Source organism: Alligator mississippiensis, chromosome 10 (assembly GCF_030867095.1).
Source record: "Alligator mississippiensis isolate rAllMis1 chromosome 10, rAllMis1, whole genome shotgun sequence".
In the NCBI taxonomy this organism is placed as follows: Eukaryota; Metazoa; Chordata; order Crocodylia; family Alligatoridae; genus Alligator; species Alligator mississippiensis.
In genome coordinates, this window is record NC_081833.1 from 3,154,798 (window position 1) to 3,173,284 (window position 18,487).

General features: G+C 40.0%; 3 protein-coding genes across 9 annotated transcripts in view; 2 read left to right on the forward strand and 1 right to left on the reverse strand.

Annotated features, from left to right (window-relative positions):
- The window catches only part of KNTC1 (kinetochore associated 1), a 45,481-nt gene extending 39,058 nt beyond the window's left edge, over positions 1-6,423 (forward strand). For both annotated transcript variants that reach the window (XM_019486832.2, XM_019486831.2), the window contains exons 58-64: positions 33-87; positions 178-241; positions 2,263-2,392; positions 3,485-3,574; positions 4,626-4,771; positions 5,548-5,638; positions 5,902-6,423. In XM_019486832.2, the coding sequence (XP_019342377.2) occupies positions 33-87; positions 178-241; positions 2,263-2,392; positions 3,485-3,574; positions 4,626-4,771; positions 5,548-5,638; positions 5,902-5,925 (600 nt within the window). In that variant the 3' untranslated portion in view covers positions 5,926-6,423. The remainder of the gene's footprint in view (positions 1-32; positions 88-177; positions 242-2,262; positions 2,393-3,484; positions 3,575-4,625; positions 4,772-5,547; positions 5,639-5,901) is intronic.
- A 161-nt stretch (positions 6,424-6,584) lies between these two features.
- Positions 6,585-12,210, reverse strand: VPS29 (VPS29 retromer complex component). Its single transcript, XM_014594748.3, has 4 exons — positions 12,137-12,210; positions 9,837-10,028; positions 9,045-9,280; positions 6,585-8,431 (listed from the first exon to the last, which is right to left on the reverse strand). Exons 1-4 carry the CDS (start codon positions 12,137-12,139, stop codon positions 8,314-8,316), a joined length of 549 nt encoding a protein of 182 aa, XP_014450234.1. The 5' UTR covers positions 12,140-12,210; the 3' UTR covers positions 6,585-8,313.
- Positions 12,211-12,253: 43 nt separating this feature from the next.
- Positions 12,254-18,487, forward strand: part of RAD9B (RAD9 checkpoint clamp component B) — a 34,457-nt gene continuing 28,223 nt past the window's right edge. For 4 of the 6 annotated variants that reach the window (XM_019486835.2, XM_019486836.2, XM_019486837.2 and 1 more), the window contains exons 1-5: positions 12,267-12,357; positions 12,983-13,053; positions 14,228-14,377; positions 15,473-15,587; positions 16,357-16,456. In XM_019486835.2, coding sequence (XP_019342380.2) covers positions 12,324-12,357; positions 12,983-13,053; positions 14,228-14,377; positions 15,473-15,587; positions 16,357-16,456 — 470 coding nt within the window. In that variant the 5' untranslated portion in view covers positions 12,267-12,323. Of the gene's footprint in view, positions 12,358-12,982; positions 13,054-14,227; positions 14,378-15,472; positions 15,588-16,356; positions 16,457-18,487 lie in introns of all 6 variants that reach the window. The other 2 variants (XM_019486839.2, XM_019486838.2) reach the window with 2 other exon arrangements.

The window sequence follows — 18,487 nt, forward strand, 5'->3', positions numbered from 1 at the left end:
TATTACTTGAAAAATGCATTTACTTTTAACAGATTCCTAACTTCAGCCGAGCTTGGCGAACTGTGATTCTGGCTCCATTCCTTGCAGGTATGTTTATTATCATCTCTGCCTGTCAGATGTATTTAACAGCACTGCCAAGCTGTTCTAGTTTGTCATTCTTTTCATCTTATTTTTCAGCTTCGTGTCCACCAAATCCAAAGCAGTTGGAGGCATGCTGTGAATGCTTTGTTACTCTACTGAAGTAAGTAAATGTTACATCCTGTATTTGGCTGGGAAGACACTTAAGATCCTCAACCCTCTGCCCTCTTAGCGCCTTGTAACTGGTACAAGGACTGGAAACGGTGAGAAAGTCTTGGATCCAAATGAGGAAAAATCCTGCTTGTACAGGACCTAATGAGGTCCCCTTGCCCCCTAATCAAAGGCATGTGGTGGGATAGGAACACAGTACATAGCATTGCAGAGATTCTGCAGCACTATTGTCCATAAGCAGTTGCGGACAGGTGCCAAAACAGCATCTCAGAGCTGTTTAAGTTGCATCCGTTCAGAACTGTTCATTTTGCATTGTTCTGTCTCCCTATACTCTCACCAGAGCCATGGGGTTTGTGCTGCCTCTTGAAGTCACAGCACAGAATCTCACCCTGAACATACAATTAATTATTAAATGTTTACAGAACATGAATTGCTTGAAAAACCTCCCAAACCATTAGCATATAGCATGAGAAATGTCATGTTAATTTACATTGTTATGGAGAGTAAACATGACATCTTAAAATACTACCATTAGTAATTACACATGAAGATATACAAACTTAACTCATCTTTAACTGTCTGTATTTTGAAAGAAAGGTTTCATTTCCCTTGTTTTTAATGATGCAACATTCCAAAGTCCTAATATTTTGCTACAGCTGGCTGTACAAATTCTTGTGGTAACATGAGCAGAATTAAATCCAGCTCTCATGGCCATAGATGGTGCCTACTAACATGCTTGGTAGTATTCTATCTTGCTTTTGTGACTGCCAGTTTTGCAGAAGACACCATAATAGTAGCTACTCCAAGAAGCTTAATCCGAACTCAGTGGTAAACACAAGACACTGAATTACATCAACATTCTAGTTAGTATCTGCTGTTCAGCCTAAACTTCTAGTTATCTGACACTTCCATTATAACATAAGCAAGAGAGTTTTATAGTTTTTTTTCCAAAAGTTATCCATTCAACTTGATATTTCCTAAGTGGGGGCATGCGCTTCAAATTTCAACTAAAATTGTTTGGCCATTTCTGGGAGTGACAGTTTTATTGAGAAGATCTACAGTTTCCATGTCTTAGACCAGGGATTCAGCATGGCAGGAGAGTGGCCAACCCTTGCACCTCTTGTTACTCACTCTTAGCCAAGATTTTATTTTCGTATATATAATTTTGAAAGAGGCCCAGTGTGCAGAGGCTCAGAGTTTGGCAGCTAGCTTCTCTGAAGACTTCACGTGCCTTAACCGTGTTCCAGCTCAAGACCGCAGTGGCTGAGCAGTATTTTCCCTGTAACTGCTTCTATCAAGTACTGTAGCTGCAGGGACCAGAAAGGAAAGCAATGAAATTATGTACTTCTATGCTCTCAGTGCTGTTCCACTGTGTCCAGGCCCTGTGGAATAGTAGGAGGCAGCCACATTGCAATGCAGATGAGTCAGAAATTGGAGGAGAGGAGAGAGGGTGGCAACAAGAGCTACCACAATTTGGGAGGGTCAGGGAAGGTTTAAGAATGGCAGACAGATGTATAAGTGCTAAAGTACAGTCCTGTATAGAACCTAGGAATTAACAGAGCTCTCAGGCTGCGTTCCTCTGTTACCAAGCTTGCCATCAGCGAAGTAGAATTTAGCAATAAATCTGGAGAGGATAACAAATCTAGTACTGTTATCGGATACTCTGCCGTTTCATGTGGTAAGGGTCTATGCTGTGCATACCAAGTTCTGAACTTTCTTGGTGACTTGTTGTTTTTTCCACTTCTCTCTGCTGTGTCCTTCCCTTCCTCTGGCTGTGAAACAATAAATACACTTACACCGTTTTATCACTTGCCAATTTCAAAATTTCTTTCAGTGCAGCTCATGAACAATGAGTGCAAACCCAGGCAACTGTCCAAATACTCACTTTAAGATCTTTTCCCAAAATCTAAAGGGAAGGAGACACGCACATGAATTATCAAAATCACTGAAGGAAACAAAATTCTTGTTATAGTTAAAGTTTTCTCTCCTCCCCTCAATATGTTTCTGCTGAAGGTGTCCTGTCCTAGCTGATCTAGATGTGATTGGAATTGCAAAGCAATATGCACAGTTGGACCTTCCAGCTTTTGCTCTAGGATGCCTGTTGCTGATTCCTCAGCCTGAGAAGAGAGAACAACAGATTCAGGTAAGCAGGAGGTACATGCTGCTAAATCTGCACTGGCAAGGAAGTGCACAGAGTGACATGAGACCTCTTGCCTAGGGGAACTGCATCTTCCCTTGCTGCTTTATCAATACTGAGACTCGCACTTGCCAAAGAACCAAGTTAAGTAGACTTAAGTGCTTTCTTAAGGCAAATAGAATGCAAAATGTGAGAGAGAACAGAATGATCGATACATGTGAACACAAAGGAACACAGACCATCCCTACAAGAGGAAACCCTGGTCCTGAAACAAGATGCAAGGTTCCTAGTGGCAGACAACTGAACACAAATTCCCAGTTGTGCTGCAAAAAGGTATCATGATCCTTGCATATATAAATGAGGGAGTTGAGTAGGAATAAGGTTGATCTCCACTCAGTGTGTGGTGTTTGCAGTTGATATCAGAAAAGCAATGTGCAGTTCTCTATATAGAGACATAGCACCACATCACATTTCGACCAGAACTCTTTGCCTTAAAGCTTCGTTCCAGCTGCTAATTTGCATCTTTCCCATTCTCTTCCCCTTCTCACAGCATTTGCTTCTGTGATTTAAGGAAGAAGTGTTGAAAGCTTTTAGGTCCTGCATGCTGCCTGTGCACCTACTATAACAGCAATATACAAAGAGGCATCCATAGCTACATACAGCACACTCCTACTAGGTTCTGCATAGATCTACAAGCCAATAGAAGTTCAGATTTTGTCTACATTTTTTACAAGTTACAGCACTTTCTAGATTTGCAAATAAATTACCAAGTGTATGCGGCTATGCATTACTTTTGAATTTTCCATTTAGAGACATTAACTCAGTCATGATTTCCCAAAATGGAATCAAAACAGTCCGCTGACAGTAGGAGTTAACAAGTATTTTATCACTTTTACAGCAGAACATGCTGGCAGTATTAGTGACAAATCTCTATTAGCTCGTTTGAGCCAATATTCTTTGCACAAAGCTCTGAGAATTTCTAACTCGTCCTTTGAAGCTTCAAGCATGACTTGCTTCTTACTAAACCAAATGTCTGTTCTTGGGGAAATTTTTTAGACTGTAAAATTCTACACTTAATACTAAATCAATTCTTGAAAGGGTTTCCTGTCCTCGTCTAACCCAGAAGCTATTCTACAGCAAGTAGACGAATGCATGAACACGGGTGAAGTAGCAGGATTTGCATCACAGGTAAAGAAACCAACTTTAGGTATGGTAGCAGGTAGGCCATTATGTTTCACTCGTTCTCCCTATACTGAACCCAGGAATTTGACTAATGTGTATCTTTCAGAAAGGACCCAATATTTTTTTTCTCTCAGGATAATGAGAAATGGAAGAAAAAAAAGCTATCTTTTCTGTTGGCACCCTGCTCTAGTGGCAATCCTCGTTTAATTTGCATCTTCTGATTTTTGTCTGGCTCCAACTTCCAACCCGTTGGTCTTATTTCTCTGCTAGATAGTCCTTTAGTACATAGTATTTTCTTCCATGAATGTGTTTAGTACAATCAAGTCACCAAATAGCCTGAGTTCTGAATCTGACTGCCAGACATTTTCTCCAGCTCCAAAACCTTTTTTTATGGCTGTATCCTCCATCCTCCCCATTCTCCCCCTGGCTCTCCCTGCAATATCCTTTTGGGGAAAATTAAGAGCACCAGGATTGTATGCAGTCTTATCAGTGGCATATCTGAGAGGGCACATCCCCTTAACTGCTATTCCCACTTCTCCAAGAATCAAATTATCTCTTTTGGCCATGCTTTATCCCAGCTAGCACTGGAAAGTATACTGCACACTACCAAACTGAGAGAGAATTATAAGGACGTTGGTTTTTGCAGTATCTGCAGTTGACATGTGACCACGTTGGTCACAGTGGTGTTTGCTAGCACATGTCAAATTTACATTGTAGAATTATTTCAAGAATAAGTAGCAAGACCTCATTGTTCAAAATTAATTTGTTTGATCAAAAAGGCTAGTAGAACTTTGTCATCTCACTCTGAGCCTGACTCATTGTGGGTATATTTCTTAAAATATCTCTCTGCCTGAAAAACTAAGATTAACATTTGAGTCTCACAACAATGCTGTTAAATAGCAAACTTTTCACAGTGCTTTGAAAATCTAAAACCTGCTTGCTTTGAGATTAGAGTGAGAAAAGGTTTATAGCATTTAACACTTGAAGAAGAACTCACTAAAGTAAAATGTTAAGATCTTGAATGCAATATTCTAAAATAAATTCTGCTACTTTGCAGATTAGATGTTTGATTCTGGACAACATTATACATGAGAAACATTACGAAAAGTTTTCAAAATCTAAATACTTCCCATTATTAAAGCTGCAAGTCATGAACAATAACAGAGTGAAAGAACTGGTGGAGTACCTCCTCAGTAAGAACTGGTAAGCTCTTTTGATTCCCATGCATTTCCAATCTTGATGTTTGCTGCAAGTTTGTTATATACACAGAGCCCTAGGGACTTATCAGTGCACAGCATCCAAGAGCTTTAAAAGCCTGGGCAAGTAAACTGTCACTTTTTTTCTTAAACAAAACAAAAATCTCATTCTGCATTTGGTGGTAAGAGTAGTTTGACAATAATAAGTAACATCCGTTATCTGTATTTAAGTCCAGGAATCAGTATTTTGTTCTTGTACTTAATCTGACAGAAACATGTTCTTCCATGATTAAAACAAGAAAGAGAGCACTTTGCCACTGAAAACTCCACTAAGCAGTTGTCAATTTGTAGTACATTAACCACAAGGGGGAGTGAGGGGTGCTTTCAGCTGTTCAGGTGCATTTGAAATAAAAAGTAACCTACTTCCTTTTCTCTATAAGCAGTTGTGTACTTGCCACACCGGTGTCTTGTGATCCTGAATGATAGGGGACCACAACCAAGTGTGAAAACTGTTAAAATATAATTGGTAGTGGCTTTAGCAGTTGTGCTTCATTACTTCCATTAAGATACAGTTCTGTCAAGTACATGGAAACACCCCTCCCTCTTCTTCAAGGGAATATAGGTAAATAGGTGCATAGGGAAGTGACTGATCATACCAAGTGAGGAATCAATTTTGTATGTACGCTTGCTCTTATACATGACTACACATTGTTTAACGTGCTTACAGTATAGGTATTGCATGAGTTGAGTGAGATAAATAAGCTTTACTTCTGCCCTTTGCAGCGCAGATGATGCTGCAGCCCTGGTAACAGAATATCAAGAGAGATGTGGAAATTCTATACCAGCAGACTTGTTGCCTTGTGATATTCTGAAGGTAAATCATACTTGGCCAAAGAAGAAAAGCAAACACTTGCTCAGACTACCATTAGGAGCAAAGCCTTATCACACCCATTAGAGACCCTATGTTTTCTATTAACACTAGTACATTTACAGGTTTCAAGTATTCAGATCTGTGCAGTTTGTCTATTTTATATGACTCTTGAGCTTTTTTATTAGTATGCTAATTTTCAAAAACATATGTCCTGTTTTAAAAGTAATGTCTCCAAAGTGTTCAACTTTCACATTCTTCTTCTCCAGATGTTTTTGAGTACACCACAGTAGACCGTCACGCTCCCTTACTAGAAACAGCCATTCAAGAATCAAAAACTTGATGTACATCTCTTCTCTCCCAGTGCCACGATGATATCTCAAAGTGGAAATGGAATCAAAGTCTTCGTGCTATTATTTGCCTTTCTTTTTTAATTGGTAGTGGCTAATACTTACTAAGCACACGATTTGAATGTGCTGTTCCATATGGAATTCTAGGCTTCACTTACAGCACAACTCTTTTGCTCCCCACTATAAAATAAGTCCAACATTAAGATTAAAACAACTTCAAATTTAGCTAGAGCTAACTTGAAGTCAGTGTTGTAGCTAAATACAAATGTCAAGGTTTATCCTTGAAAGTCTTCCTTGGATAAATTACTTTTTATATAACTATGTAAAGGTTTTATAAACATGACTGTAAATATTAGTGTATCTTATGTAAAATATATTTTGTAAACTAATCTTAAATTTGGATTCCTCCATGGGCACAAATAAAACTGATTTAAGTAAAAAGTTTGGACTTATTTAATCAACTTTGTAGCATAACCAAATTAGCCATAGATGAACTTTTCTAATGGAAACTAATATTCCATTTTTTCCTTCTTTTTGACCACCCCAAAACACTCATTTATATAATAAGGTAAGGTAACCACTCATAATCAGCAAAAAGAACATTGCGTATGACTTGATTTATTTAAACTTTCCTCCCATTTTTAAGTTAGTCTTTGACACTGTTCCATTGAGATATGGCTACATGGGTTAAATGTTCCAAAAAAAGCAGAGCATCTCACTAGACTAGAAATGAAATACTAGCAGAGTACATTTAAAAACAACACAACACAGGTAAACATAAGAAGCCAGGTTGATTGTACTTTTTAAAAACCTAATTACCAATGTTCTAGTGGTACAGTGAAAACATCTGTAACAATAACCAGATGGCCTTTTAATCTGTTTTGATCACTTTCTACTTTTCAGTATCAGTAAATTGCATGATATGCAGTTAACTACGGGACTGGGTTTAATAAGCATATTACTTCCAGAGTGGGAAGAAAGCTGGACAACCAGCTCTTACACCATACTAAACAGTCTGAGAGTATTCTGCAAGAGGAATATCCCTTTCTAAGGTAATTGTAGTACAGAGTGAGATCAGCATCTTTTGGAGAAGCACATGCTCTCTCTCTAAAGCTGGAGAGACAGTGAGCCATATGCTGGAGCTTACAAACCACTATGAGAAGCCTCAGAGATGTCCGCTGTTCTGTAGAAACTAAGAAGAGTGGTTGTGATGCAAGAGGTGCATCTGGGGGTCCATTTCTTACTGGACTAGCTAGCACAGAGAAGGCAGGTATGCACAACAGGAACTGCTAAAGTATGTGGTGCCAAGGTTACATGTAGCTAAGAATGGGAAAGTAAGTCCTGGTCCTCTTATCCTAATAGAGGATTTGGAAAGCAAAACAGATCTTCAGACTTTTGAAGAGGTGCAAGGTGTCCAATTAAACTAAGCCATCTAAACTTACTGTCCATAAAATGGACCATTTCTATTTTGTAACTTCAGGAGCAAATGGAATCAAAATAAAAAATGTTACCTTTCCTTCAAGCCTGTGGTAAGCAAACAGGAACTAGTCAAATGAACTGTTCTGTCAATGACAGTTACCTCGGCATATACTACAAAATTGCATTTGCAGCACTCTGGTAATTTTAGAGAACAGAGCTATTTTACAAACAAAATCTTGAACATGTTTTTAAATGTTATCCTAGAAGTTCTTTGTTTATACTTGCTTCTTGTTCAGATGAAGATCTGTTCAAGGAGAAGCTAAGCACCAAATGTGTGTTTAAGGTAAAGACTGTGTGGCTCACATAGCTGAACCTTTTTATGAAAGGTAACCATTGAGGTTAACATCCAATCTGGAAATAAAGTTTCTGAATCGCATTAAATACGAAGGTTCTGTAAACACCGTTATCAAAACAGTACTACCTGGGAGTTGATGGTTTAAAATATTTTTAAACAATTTAAAAGTGTTAAAAATATTTAACAATTTACAGATGTTCTAGTGGTATAGTGGCTCTGTGTTTTGCTAACAGTTTTCGATTCAAAATTAGGCTTTGTACAAAAAAAAAAAAAATGAAGGAAAACAATTTTATTACATTAAGGGCTGTTCTTTAACAAGCTCAAGCACATTTCCCATAGCATTGTGCACTTAGCTACTTAGCAGAATATTTTAAGAAATTAACCATACAGAGCAAATTACCCAAGTGTCATTATTTGAAAGCTACTCTAAGCTAGTTACATTGTTATAAGTACTTAGCAAGTGAGTGTTTTAATACTATAAACTAGCAATCAAATATTGCAAGTAGTTTGCAGCTCTGGAATGAGTTGATAAGAGGCACCAGCCACGTGAAGCTGTCCTAGGATTTTTTGTACTCGATTCTTTCTACTTTCACATCATCTCCAATTAGCTGATACACATAGGTTACTACTGTGGAAGCTTGGATATCCATCAGCACAAAGGAAGGAATGATGTTGCTGGAAAGAAAAATTGATTCTGTTAATACTTGGTAATTACAGAAGCAGCAACATAAAACACCTCTCAAATCTAGATTTAGTATGACTTGCTCCAAGGAATTTGATTTTTTTAAAGCATACTCCACCACAGAAAATGAGGAAGTAACACTTCAATATATTAAGCTTGGTTGAGTCAAATGTGTTTAGAGAGTACCATAAGAAAAATCCCCAGTAGCAACAGAATTACCTACCACTTGTAATAAATTCATAAAACTTGGCTAACAAATCAGCTGACACAGTTTCCTCTTCTTACTACCATCACTGCTAGGAGCTCTCTTTCTACTCAACAAAGTCCAAGAGGGTTCAGCTGCACTTTAGAGACTGGAAAATATTGTTACTGTAGGCAATAACAATGCATGCAAATCTAAATCTAGCTTCAGCAGTTCATTAGATCCTTTCTTGAGAAGCACTGGAAAATGCAGTGGAGCCTTCTGGAGAGGTGAAGCAACATGCAAGGCCTGCTGTCACCAAGATGATAAATATTTATGTAGCCTGGTAATCTACACTAACCATTGTATCGATATTCAAATGCAATTAAAATAAATATACAGCATTCTTCCTTTATTCTACTCACTTCTCCAAGGCATGATAAGCTCCTGTAGCTGAGCCTGGGTTGATATAGAACTTGTTTTCATGCTCAAATGCCTCAAACTTGTGTGTATGCCCCGAAATTAAAATGTCCACATCAAACTGCCTTTGTAGCAATGCCAGGCTGGCCACATCACCCCATGGAATAACCTGATGGCCGTGGATCAGCCCAATTTTGAACTGTCCAACAGTTACAACTTTCTGCTCTGGATAATTCAGGTTCTGAAATCAAACACACATAATGTGGAGGTCAAATATACTTCACATTTAGTTATTTTGCCTGCATTTCTTCCACATAAATAAGCCTCTCTGCTACTATTCAAAAGGTCTTAGAAATCCTCTTCAAGGCTTTCTTTGCTGCCAAATACACCTGACAGTGCTCTGTACCCACCCATAGTCAAGTGCATTATGAAAGCCAATTATTTTGCATCTTTAGGCAGTGTACTGGAAAGCTTAAGTTCTGAAACAGCAGAACTGTATGGTTTATTTCCAGATTTACAAGACTTCCGATGTTATTGTAAAGTTGATGAGATCCAACAACTCTGCCATCAAATGCCACCTGTTATTGCTGAATTATTTTAAAAGACTTGGTTAGGTTCACATTCTTTTATTAGAGTAGAATTACGCAAGACAAGGGACACTAATCCAAGAGTCAGCTCTCACCATGTTGGATGACAACACAGTCAATTTTACTTGTTACAAATCAAGGTGTACGGCGTAATTCCTTTTAAATTCAAATATTCCCTTTTTGCAAGAAATGTGCATAACAGGACATTACCTCATCAAAATCCCCTCTAACAACGTGAACATCCCCAGCCAAGGTTTTGAGGTAATCATAGGTCTCCTTGGTGCAGAGGTTTCCAGTGCAGAGGATGTGTTGGATCTTTCCTGGAACCAGCAGTTTTTTGAACTTAGCTGGGAGGCTGTTGCACCGATGTGGAATGTGGAGGTCTCCTAACACTAGCACCAGCTTATGAGGGGTCACACAGGGGAGAGAGAGAGAGAGAGAGAGAGAATTACAGATTCTAACTAAGATGAGCAACACAGTACACATTTTCTTCAGTTTCATGATTCTGTATTATGGAAGTTGGAAATAAAAGTAAGGGATCTTGAACTTGGACGATGCCACCAGAGGCCTTATCTACAGAAAGAGGGTTTTGCTGGTACAACAACAAACCTCACTTCTGTGGATCCAATTAGCTATAGCAAAATAAAAATAATTCTATTAGTATAATTTATGCTCATTAGGGAACCTACATGAGCTCCCAGCATAACTACTTATACTGGTTATTGTAGTGGCATTTTTTAAAACAAACAAAAAAAAAAGCAGCAAACTAGCCAACCTAGAAACGTTAGCAACCCAAAAATAGAAAATAACTAAGTTACAGCTATTTTCCATCAGAACAATGTTTGTTCCACATTTCCCTTTTACTGTAGTGATTAATCCTTATTCTTGTGTTGTAATAAAAACCCAAACAAATCTGTAATATATGCACACATGCATATATACAGAAATATATTTCTGTACATATATGTATATACATATAGGTTTTTAAACAGAATTAGGAGTTTGTCAAGAGCCAACAGGCAGATTTCAATATCAACTGGACAGCGTCAATGGGGCTTACTTTAAAAAAATGAGTTTAAGAGTTTTACAAGCTGAAGATGAACTAGTTTGAGATGTATGAATACGTACAAAGGTTAAAAAAGACACAGGATTCAGCATGACTTATTTAAAACAAAAAAACCCCTAATATATTTAAGGCTATCCTTTCTAGAATATCACAAGAGCAAAGGAAATTTAATTAGATAAGAATTACACCTTTGAATCTAAATCTTAATTACAAAAAGGTAGCCTGCGGTAGCACCAGACTTGTTAAATGCAACTTATTTGAGGAATGTAATTAATGCAAGCAAAGTAACAGGAAGACAAGCTTCATGTAATTATACAGCCTACGTGACAGAAGCATTATAAAAGCACAAGATCTTCTGTAGCGACTCGGTCACTTGAACATCATATATCAAGAAGCTGCTTCTATCATCCTGGTAAGCCTATAAACTAATATACATACATAGCTTGTTTTCTTCCAAGCCTAGCGTTATCATACAGCAGCGCCACAATGCAACGGCTACTGAACACGAATACACTCTTCAGAGGACGATCACAACAATGCCTCCAGCTACGCTACAAGATTAATCCTTTCCACGCTCTAAGGTTGTATCTTTATTCTGGCAACCAGGCCAGAGCCCTCGTGCAGACAGCGGCACTTGACAGGGAACTTCGTTAGGAAAACCTACTCAGGGCAACACCTAAATTGTAGCGGGGGAGCGATCTGGTGAAGCAACAGAGTCTTCAACTTGTGAGCCCCCAGGTCAAGACGGGTCATTTCTCCCGGTGGTCCTAGCGGGCAGACACCAGCCCTAGAGTCTGGTTGCACCGGAGGAGAGAAATACAGATATTTTGTTCCTCGTCAGATGAATGTCATTTCTCCTCTTGAGAAGAATTTCACATCGCGCTCCCTTGCTGGCATCAGACAGGACACCGTGAGCCGGGGCGCAAGCAACGCTGGACTCGCTACCTCACCGCTCTCAACCTTCCTATGCCACCGGCGGCTCCCGAAACGCCGCGGCGCTTCTTTCTCGAGGGCAGGAACGCCACAGAACAAGTCCTGATTTCGGGGCGACGGGTGCCCACGGCAATCGCTGGGGTCACCTCAACGGGGCCCCGCGAGGGCAGGGTCTCGGGGCAGCCGCTCGACCCCGGCAACATCACCCCGCTGCTCCAAGGACCCCCCAAAGCAACCTGGCCCGCTGCCAGGGCAGGGCAGGGGAGGGGAGGGGAGGGCCGGGCCCGGAGTCGCAGCTCAGCTGCAGCCGGAGCCAGGCCCCGGGCAGGGAGGGGGGCGGACTTACTCTGTGCCCCGCCTGGGCGGGGCGGAGGAGTTGATTGCAGACGAGGCGCGGGCGGGGTTAGACCGAGGGAGCGGCAGCAAAAGAAACAGGCGAATGAACTGGGGGAAGCGCCCGACCCCGACCCGGCCCCAACCCCCCCCTCCGCCCCCGGCCCGCGCCGCTCACCATCCTGCCGCGCCGCGCCGCCCGTCCGCCCGGGACCCGGAAGTGCTGCCGGAAGTGCTGCCGACGGCGGCCGCGCCGAGCCGAACCCCGTCGCCGCGCGTTTACCCTGCGCGCGCAACATCCGAGCGTTCTGAAGAGATGCGCAGGCCCCGCCCCTCCCGGGTTTCCCGCCCGTTTCTGAGGCGCCATGAAGTGCGCTGTGGGGGGGCCTCACTTGCGAGGTAGGCCCTGAGGAGCCAGGCAGGCTACTACAATGGGGGCTTGGCCTCCTTGAGAGGAGCCAGCTCCATTGCCAGCCTATGAAATCTGGGCCTAGTCTGTGGTTCTTTGCACCCGCCATGCGATGTGGAGAGCTGCGCCTCGTGCTCTGAAAACACCCCTCTGCCTGCGCGGGCCGCGGCTCCACTTTAGTCATGGGCGCTGAGGGGTGTGGGCTGCCTCAGCTCTGCTGTAAAATGGGGGCCAATGGCTTGCACCTCCATCCTGCACGGGCACAACGCCTATTTAAACTGGCGGGTTGCAGGGTCCCCACTCCCCGCCTTGACGTCTGAGGCCCGCGTGCCGATACTTATCCACCGAGGCATCCTCAATACCTATCGATCGGTCGCAAGTTTTCAAAACGCTTGTGTGTCTCGCTCGTCTGAGCAATGCGTGATGCGCTTCACGTGAAACTAAGCTGCACCTCGGTGCTCTGGATCGCGTCGGGAGGTTTCTTTAAAACGGGTGCAGGGAAAAGACAAACTCTTCCATCTCGTTAGGTAGTCTGGAGGCCGTGTCGTATCGCTCTCCTATCGTTTAACCAATAGTGGATGTAAACTGCGCCCTTTTTTCTGTCTTCTCTAACAGTGTTTGGAAGAGCGATACATGCCATAGCCCGTATTAGTGATGAATTTTGGCTTGACCCGATTGAAAAAGGGGTAAGTCCGTTGATTTTAATTGAGTAGCCTTGAGCGGAGAACAGACGTTTTTGTATTAATTGACAGTTCGTTGGCGTTTTCCTAAAATCTGCAGCATGCGTCAAGTTGCCCCTCCAACTTTTGAAATGATCATCCTCCATTTTTTGGCATCTTAAATAGTTAAGATGCCAAAAAATGGAGGATGATCATAAGAACAGGGGTGAGACTTTTCTGATACCAGTTCCTATAAAAAAAAAAAAGTCTCACCCCTGTTCTTACTCTCTTCTTCCTACTTACTTTTAATTTTGATTTCAACTGGAGATGGTTCAAAGTATCGGCATTACTGTACAGCCATAGATTTTTAACCGTTACATCTGGTTAGGGCATCAGTTTGATATCTCACCTGAAATTGCCTCTTAAAAAAATATGCTGGCATCGACTCAGTTCTAACCCAAAAGAAAGAAGGTCACCTCCTGAACCGGAGGTCGTCGTTTGTGATGGTGTGGAGCAAGGCTTCTGATCACCAATTAAGAGACTGTGTTTTTATACTGTACAGTAGACTAACTTTAACATGAAGTGTTAAAGAACCCCACGCACCACCATTTTGCTGCACATTGGGTAAAAGGGCTTAAACTATCTGGTTTTGCTTCTGCAGCCACCAGTCCAAAAAGCCCTTACAAATTTTGGCTGCTTCTACATGCTTATTAAATGCGCTTTTGCTAATGCACATTAACTTTAGTACCTCCATTGTGAGATGCTAGAAAAAGGCCCATTCGCCTATTTTAATGCACATTAGTGAAAGTGCATGTTTTTTGTGACACTTTAATGTGCATTAAAATAAACTAATGCGCATCAAAGCGCATGTGTAGACATGCCCTTTAAGCGTGTAAGCAATCCTCCAGACATTAATTGGACTAGTCACGTAATTCAGGGCTTTGCTAGATCGGGTCCATAGTATGTAGATAACATCAGCCACTTCTCACTAGTAATAACATTGCAAAAACTGATTAGTTTGAAATTTAATGTTTCTGTACGTGAATGCATCCATCTATATTTACTATTGTATAAAGTGTTTTGCAGTTATAAGTAAAGAGTAAAGTTTTAAATAATCCTTTTATATTTGGGGCTTTATTTGCAGTGTGGTCTGTTGCAGTTTTGTATTAATAAAATATTACATCTTAATTTATATTTTCAGCTTGCTCTAAGATCAGTGAATTCTTCTAGGTCAGCATATGCATGCGTCTTCTTTTCATCTATGTTTTTTCAACATTACTGCTGCGTGACTGTGTCTGAGGTGCATCAGGGAGAGAGACAATTACACTTTCCTTGTAAATTAGTAATGAAGGTAAATGTTGGTGGATTAGTAAATATGCTTTTTAAGCAGAAGATCAGTTAAAGTTTCAAATTAATAGGATGACACATTACTGCATTGAGGTGCAATTCCTTCCTTGCAGAAGTCCTTTGAAGATCTAAACTTTGGTCCTCAAAGATAACTATGTTAAGAAGAAAATTAGCATTCACTTATTATATATGTGCTTCCCTGGGTGTATCATGTTTTAAAATCAGTTTCATCGCGCTGGAGAGGCAGGCAGTAGCCTCAAAAGCAGGTTTGCTGCAAGCCAGGAGCACTCCAAGTAGTTGCTCAGTAATCTATCTTGGTCATTTCCTGTTGCACTACAGTGGAGGAAGGAGAAAATCACTGGTTTCTTTAGTGTCCACTTGGCCTTTGGCCTGTGAAAACAATAAGGAGAGCAGGGTAGGAGCTTGCTAGAATCTGTTAAAGATTAGGAATACTCAGCAAAGGATTTTACCACACAGCCATGTAAGGTAGCCCAAAAGAACAGATAAACTAGGAACTAATTAGTTAAGGCTCCTGATTCTCTAACCCAGCCCAGGTTAGAGTGGGCTCTAGACTTGTAGGAGCTGGAGCAATCAAGAGTGCAACACATCCCAACCGTTCTCCCTATCCTCACCTGATACAGCTCCCTGTACCCAGGATTGTAGGAGCTGGCTATATTGGCCCCACACCTACTGGGGAAGGAAACTCTTAATATTTTGGGTAATTAATTGTTGCTCACTTTATACTCCTTGAGTGACACAAACAGAAGAGAAAAGGCTACAGAATCAGCCCCAAGATACTGATTTGGGGTTTTGACCTTCTCAAGTACATGTTTGGCCCTCAGTGTAAAAGGGTTGACACCGACGTACTCTAAATGCTTTTATTGAATAAACGTACATACATTGTTATATACAGAACTCACAGGTCCATCCACCTCCTATGCCATTGCTAATGTAATTGTGTGTTTACTGATTTTGATTAATGCTATTTCAGTTGCTTTGGCTTTATGTTATTGTTTATATTCTTCTTTGTAAGTGACAAGCTGAATTCTGTGGATTGCTTTATGGGAACACTGCTTTATTAATGCACTTTTTCTTATAGTCTGTTCTTCCCATATTCAGATGTCTAAACACACTAGAGAGGAATGTAGAGAAGTGCAACATTTATACAAATGTCAATAATTGTCATGTAATTTTTCAGCTCTTCTGCAAGCATGGTAGGTTAAATATAAAATGATGTTGTATAGCATTAAGTACCTTACGCTTGTTAATTAAAAAAAAACAAAGATGACAAATATTTATTATATATAATTGAGTGACTTCAGTTCTGGGTCTGACGTTTTCTATTATAAACAATTATTTTGTACAATTTAGTATTTGACTTTGAAATCAAATCAGATTTTTTTTTAATTAAATGTAGTAAGATATTAGTGTATTAAATTTTTATCTGTTACAAACAGAACTCCTCTTTGAGATGCAGTCCATCAGATGATAAATTCTTAATTTCTATTGGTATCCTCACAGTGTATGTCTAAAGGCATAGATCTTGGTAATTATGTAAATGTTTATACACCTTTTGAGGAGCTTTTGTTTGTTTGTTTCTTTGTTTAATGATCTTTGTACCAGCCAGCCAAACACTAAGGGCTTAATTATGCCTTTCTGGCAAACTCCAACTGTCAGTTGCTTTCTGCAGAATCAAGCTAGCCTGCTGCTTGCTTCTTGCAAATCACCTAAGTTGCAGAGAAATCTTGAGATATCCAACTTTTGGAAGCTGAACCTCCAGCTTTTACAATGAAAGACATTCCTAGTGAACAGAATTTAAATTAATTCAATTTCCTCTGCTGTTAGGAAGATATTAATGGATGGAAGAGGATGGGTTCTTTAACTGATTATTTTTTTGTTAACTGAAATTAAAATTAATTAATAAATGTTAAGCTTAAGGTAACACGCAAACATGTCAATTTTTGTACATTTGTTTGTATTTAGGTGTTATAAAAACCCATAACCTGACTTTTCAAGAATGTGACCCCTTACAAGCTGTTTTTGCAAAGCATATGTGTCCTAACATACTGAAAGTCCAGTCAAGGTAGTAAACTCAATATATTCTTTATAGTAATAACCATACAGAATGAAATGCACTTAGCCATTAATGGGAATCAGGTTCTGATTAAAGGAACCAGGAACAAAAATATTCAGGGCTCTTGAATTAAACATAGTAACAGCTAAGGTTTGATGAGCTACACTGAATTCTAGTTCAGTTTGGGGCCTTTGGTCCTGGCCCACTTTGTCTCTGGGTGAGGTCTAGCATGCAGTTTCTACTCTGTTCAGTGGTTCTATATAAAAGGTTGTTATTGTGTTACTACTTATAGTTTCTCCACATCTTCCAAATTAATTTAGCTCATCTAAACAAATAAAAGGATGTTGTGATTTTTCTTTTTACCCAGTCATTGCTACAATCCCCATTCAAAACCTGAACATTTAAACAGGGTTATTTTTTGGCTCTGTACTTATCTATATTATAAAGATTCTGTACTTGAATTCGGTTAACACTTCTGTTGATGAGAGAGCTCTGAATCGCCTTATTCTTATGTAATATTGTTCTGTGGCAACAAAAATAAATGCTGGTAAAAATGTACTTTTATTAGAAAGTAAATTCTGACTGTTTTCACTCAAAAGTTCTACTGAGTAAGACAGCCATTTGTGCACAGTCACTTTACTCACCATAACCACTACTTAAATCCAGGCTCTCCCTTTGTGGCTGAGCTGTGTAGTACCAGGGAGCATCTAGTCCTTTTTGATTAAGGCTGGCTTCAGGTGAGAGGTTAGGGTGTGCTAATTGGGGTGGGTCACAAACATGAGAGCTTTCCAGAGCAGGGGAAAGAAAGGGGAGGCAGAGCATCTTGTGCTTTGACAGATAAGCATGGATACATCAGCCTTGCCTAGGGTTAGAGAGGATGGGAGTTTTGGCCAGACTATAATTTATGTTTGAGAATGAAGCTAATTAAAAGAGTCTGAGACTGGATGAGGGAGTGTAGCTGGCTGCATTGTGCAGATGGTTATATTAAAGACCCGATTACACATGTTGCTAACAGATGGCATAACTGTAATGAACATATATTATTTACAATATACACAGCAAATGCATGAAATATTGGAATGTGGTGATTCAGAGTGCTTACACAGCATTAGCCCGTTCTGAGTAGGGGTACACCTGGATAGTTAGATGGATCTACATTCTCTAGATTGCTTTGAAATTCTTAATCTCACTGTTCAGCTACTAGAGGAGCACAGTCCTATCAAACCACAAAACATAACTGAGGTATCATCTGAAAATAATTGCAAGTGCATAGTAGGGTGTGACAGGGTGCCCCCTGCATGAGATCCAAATGTTTAGACTGCTGAGCATAGAGGTAGTCTGTGTACAACCATGTGCAGACAATTAAAATATATAATATATTGTATATCAGTTTAATACACCTGAGAAATGATAAAACAACTCCATTAATTGTTCCCCTGAGTTCTTTTTAAAAATTAAACCAGCCAGTAGTGTAAAATGGATATATTTTTGCCAAGATGGAGAAGGCATCGTATTTGACTATGTAAACAATAAAAAATAAAAAACAGCAATTAAAATGTTCCTAAAAGGTACTATTAAAAAGGCAGTATTGACATAACCTACTGTGTAGTCGGGAATGTTTTCAAAGGTCTTAATAACTAATCTGTAATAATCCTCTGTCCATTTTCAATGTACACCTTGCAGCAAAGCATGCCAGGGTAAAACAAATGGAGACAGGGATCATTTATAGGTTTGGATTTTTGCCCACCTATTATTATTATTATTTATATTACAGTATTATGTAATACCTTGGGATACCAATCAAGGATCAGAACTCCATTGTGATAAATGCTGTAGAGATGCACAATAAAAACTGTGAAGAGAGAGTTATTCCCCCCGGAAGCATGTGTGATATGGTGCGAGTAACCCCATTGAAGTCTAGAACATAATCTACTCAGGAAGCCATGCTGAAGCATTCTGGAGATGGCTGTCTCCCAGTTTTCCATTTCTAGAAGGAAGGTTTCTACAGTTACAACAAAGAGTCACTGGAAGTGAGAAAAA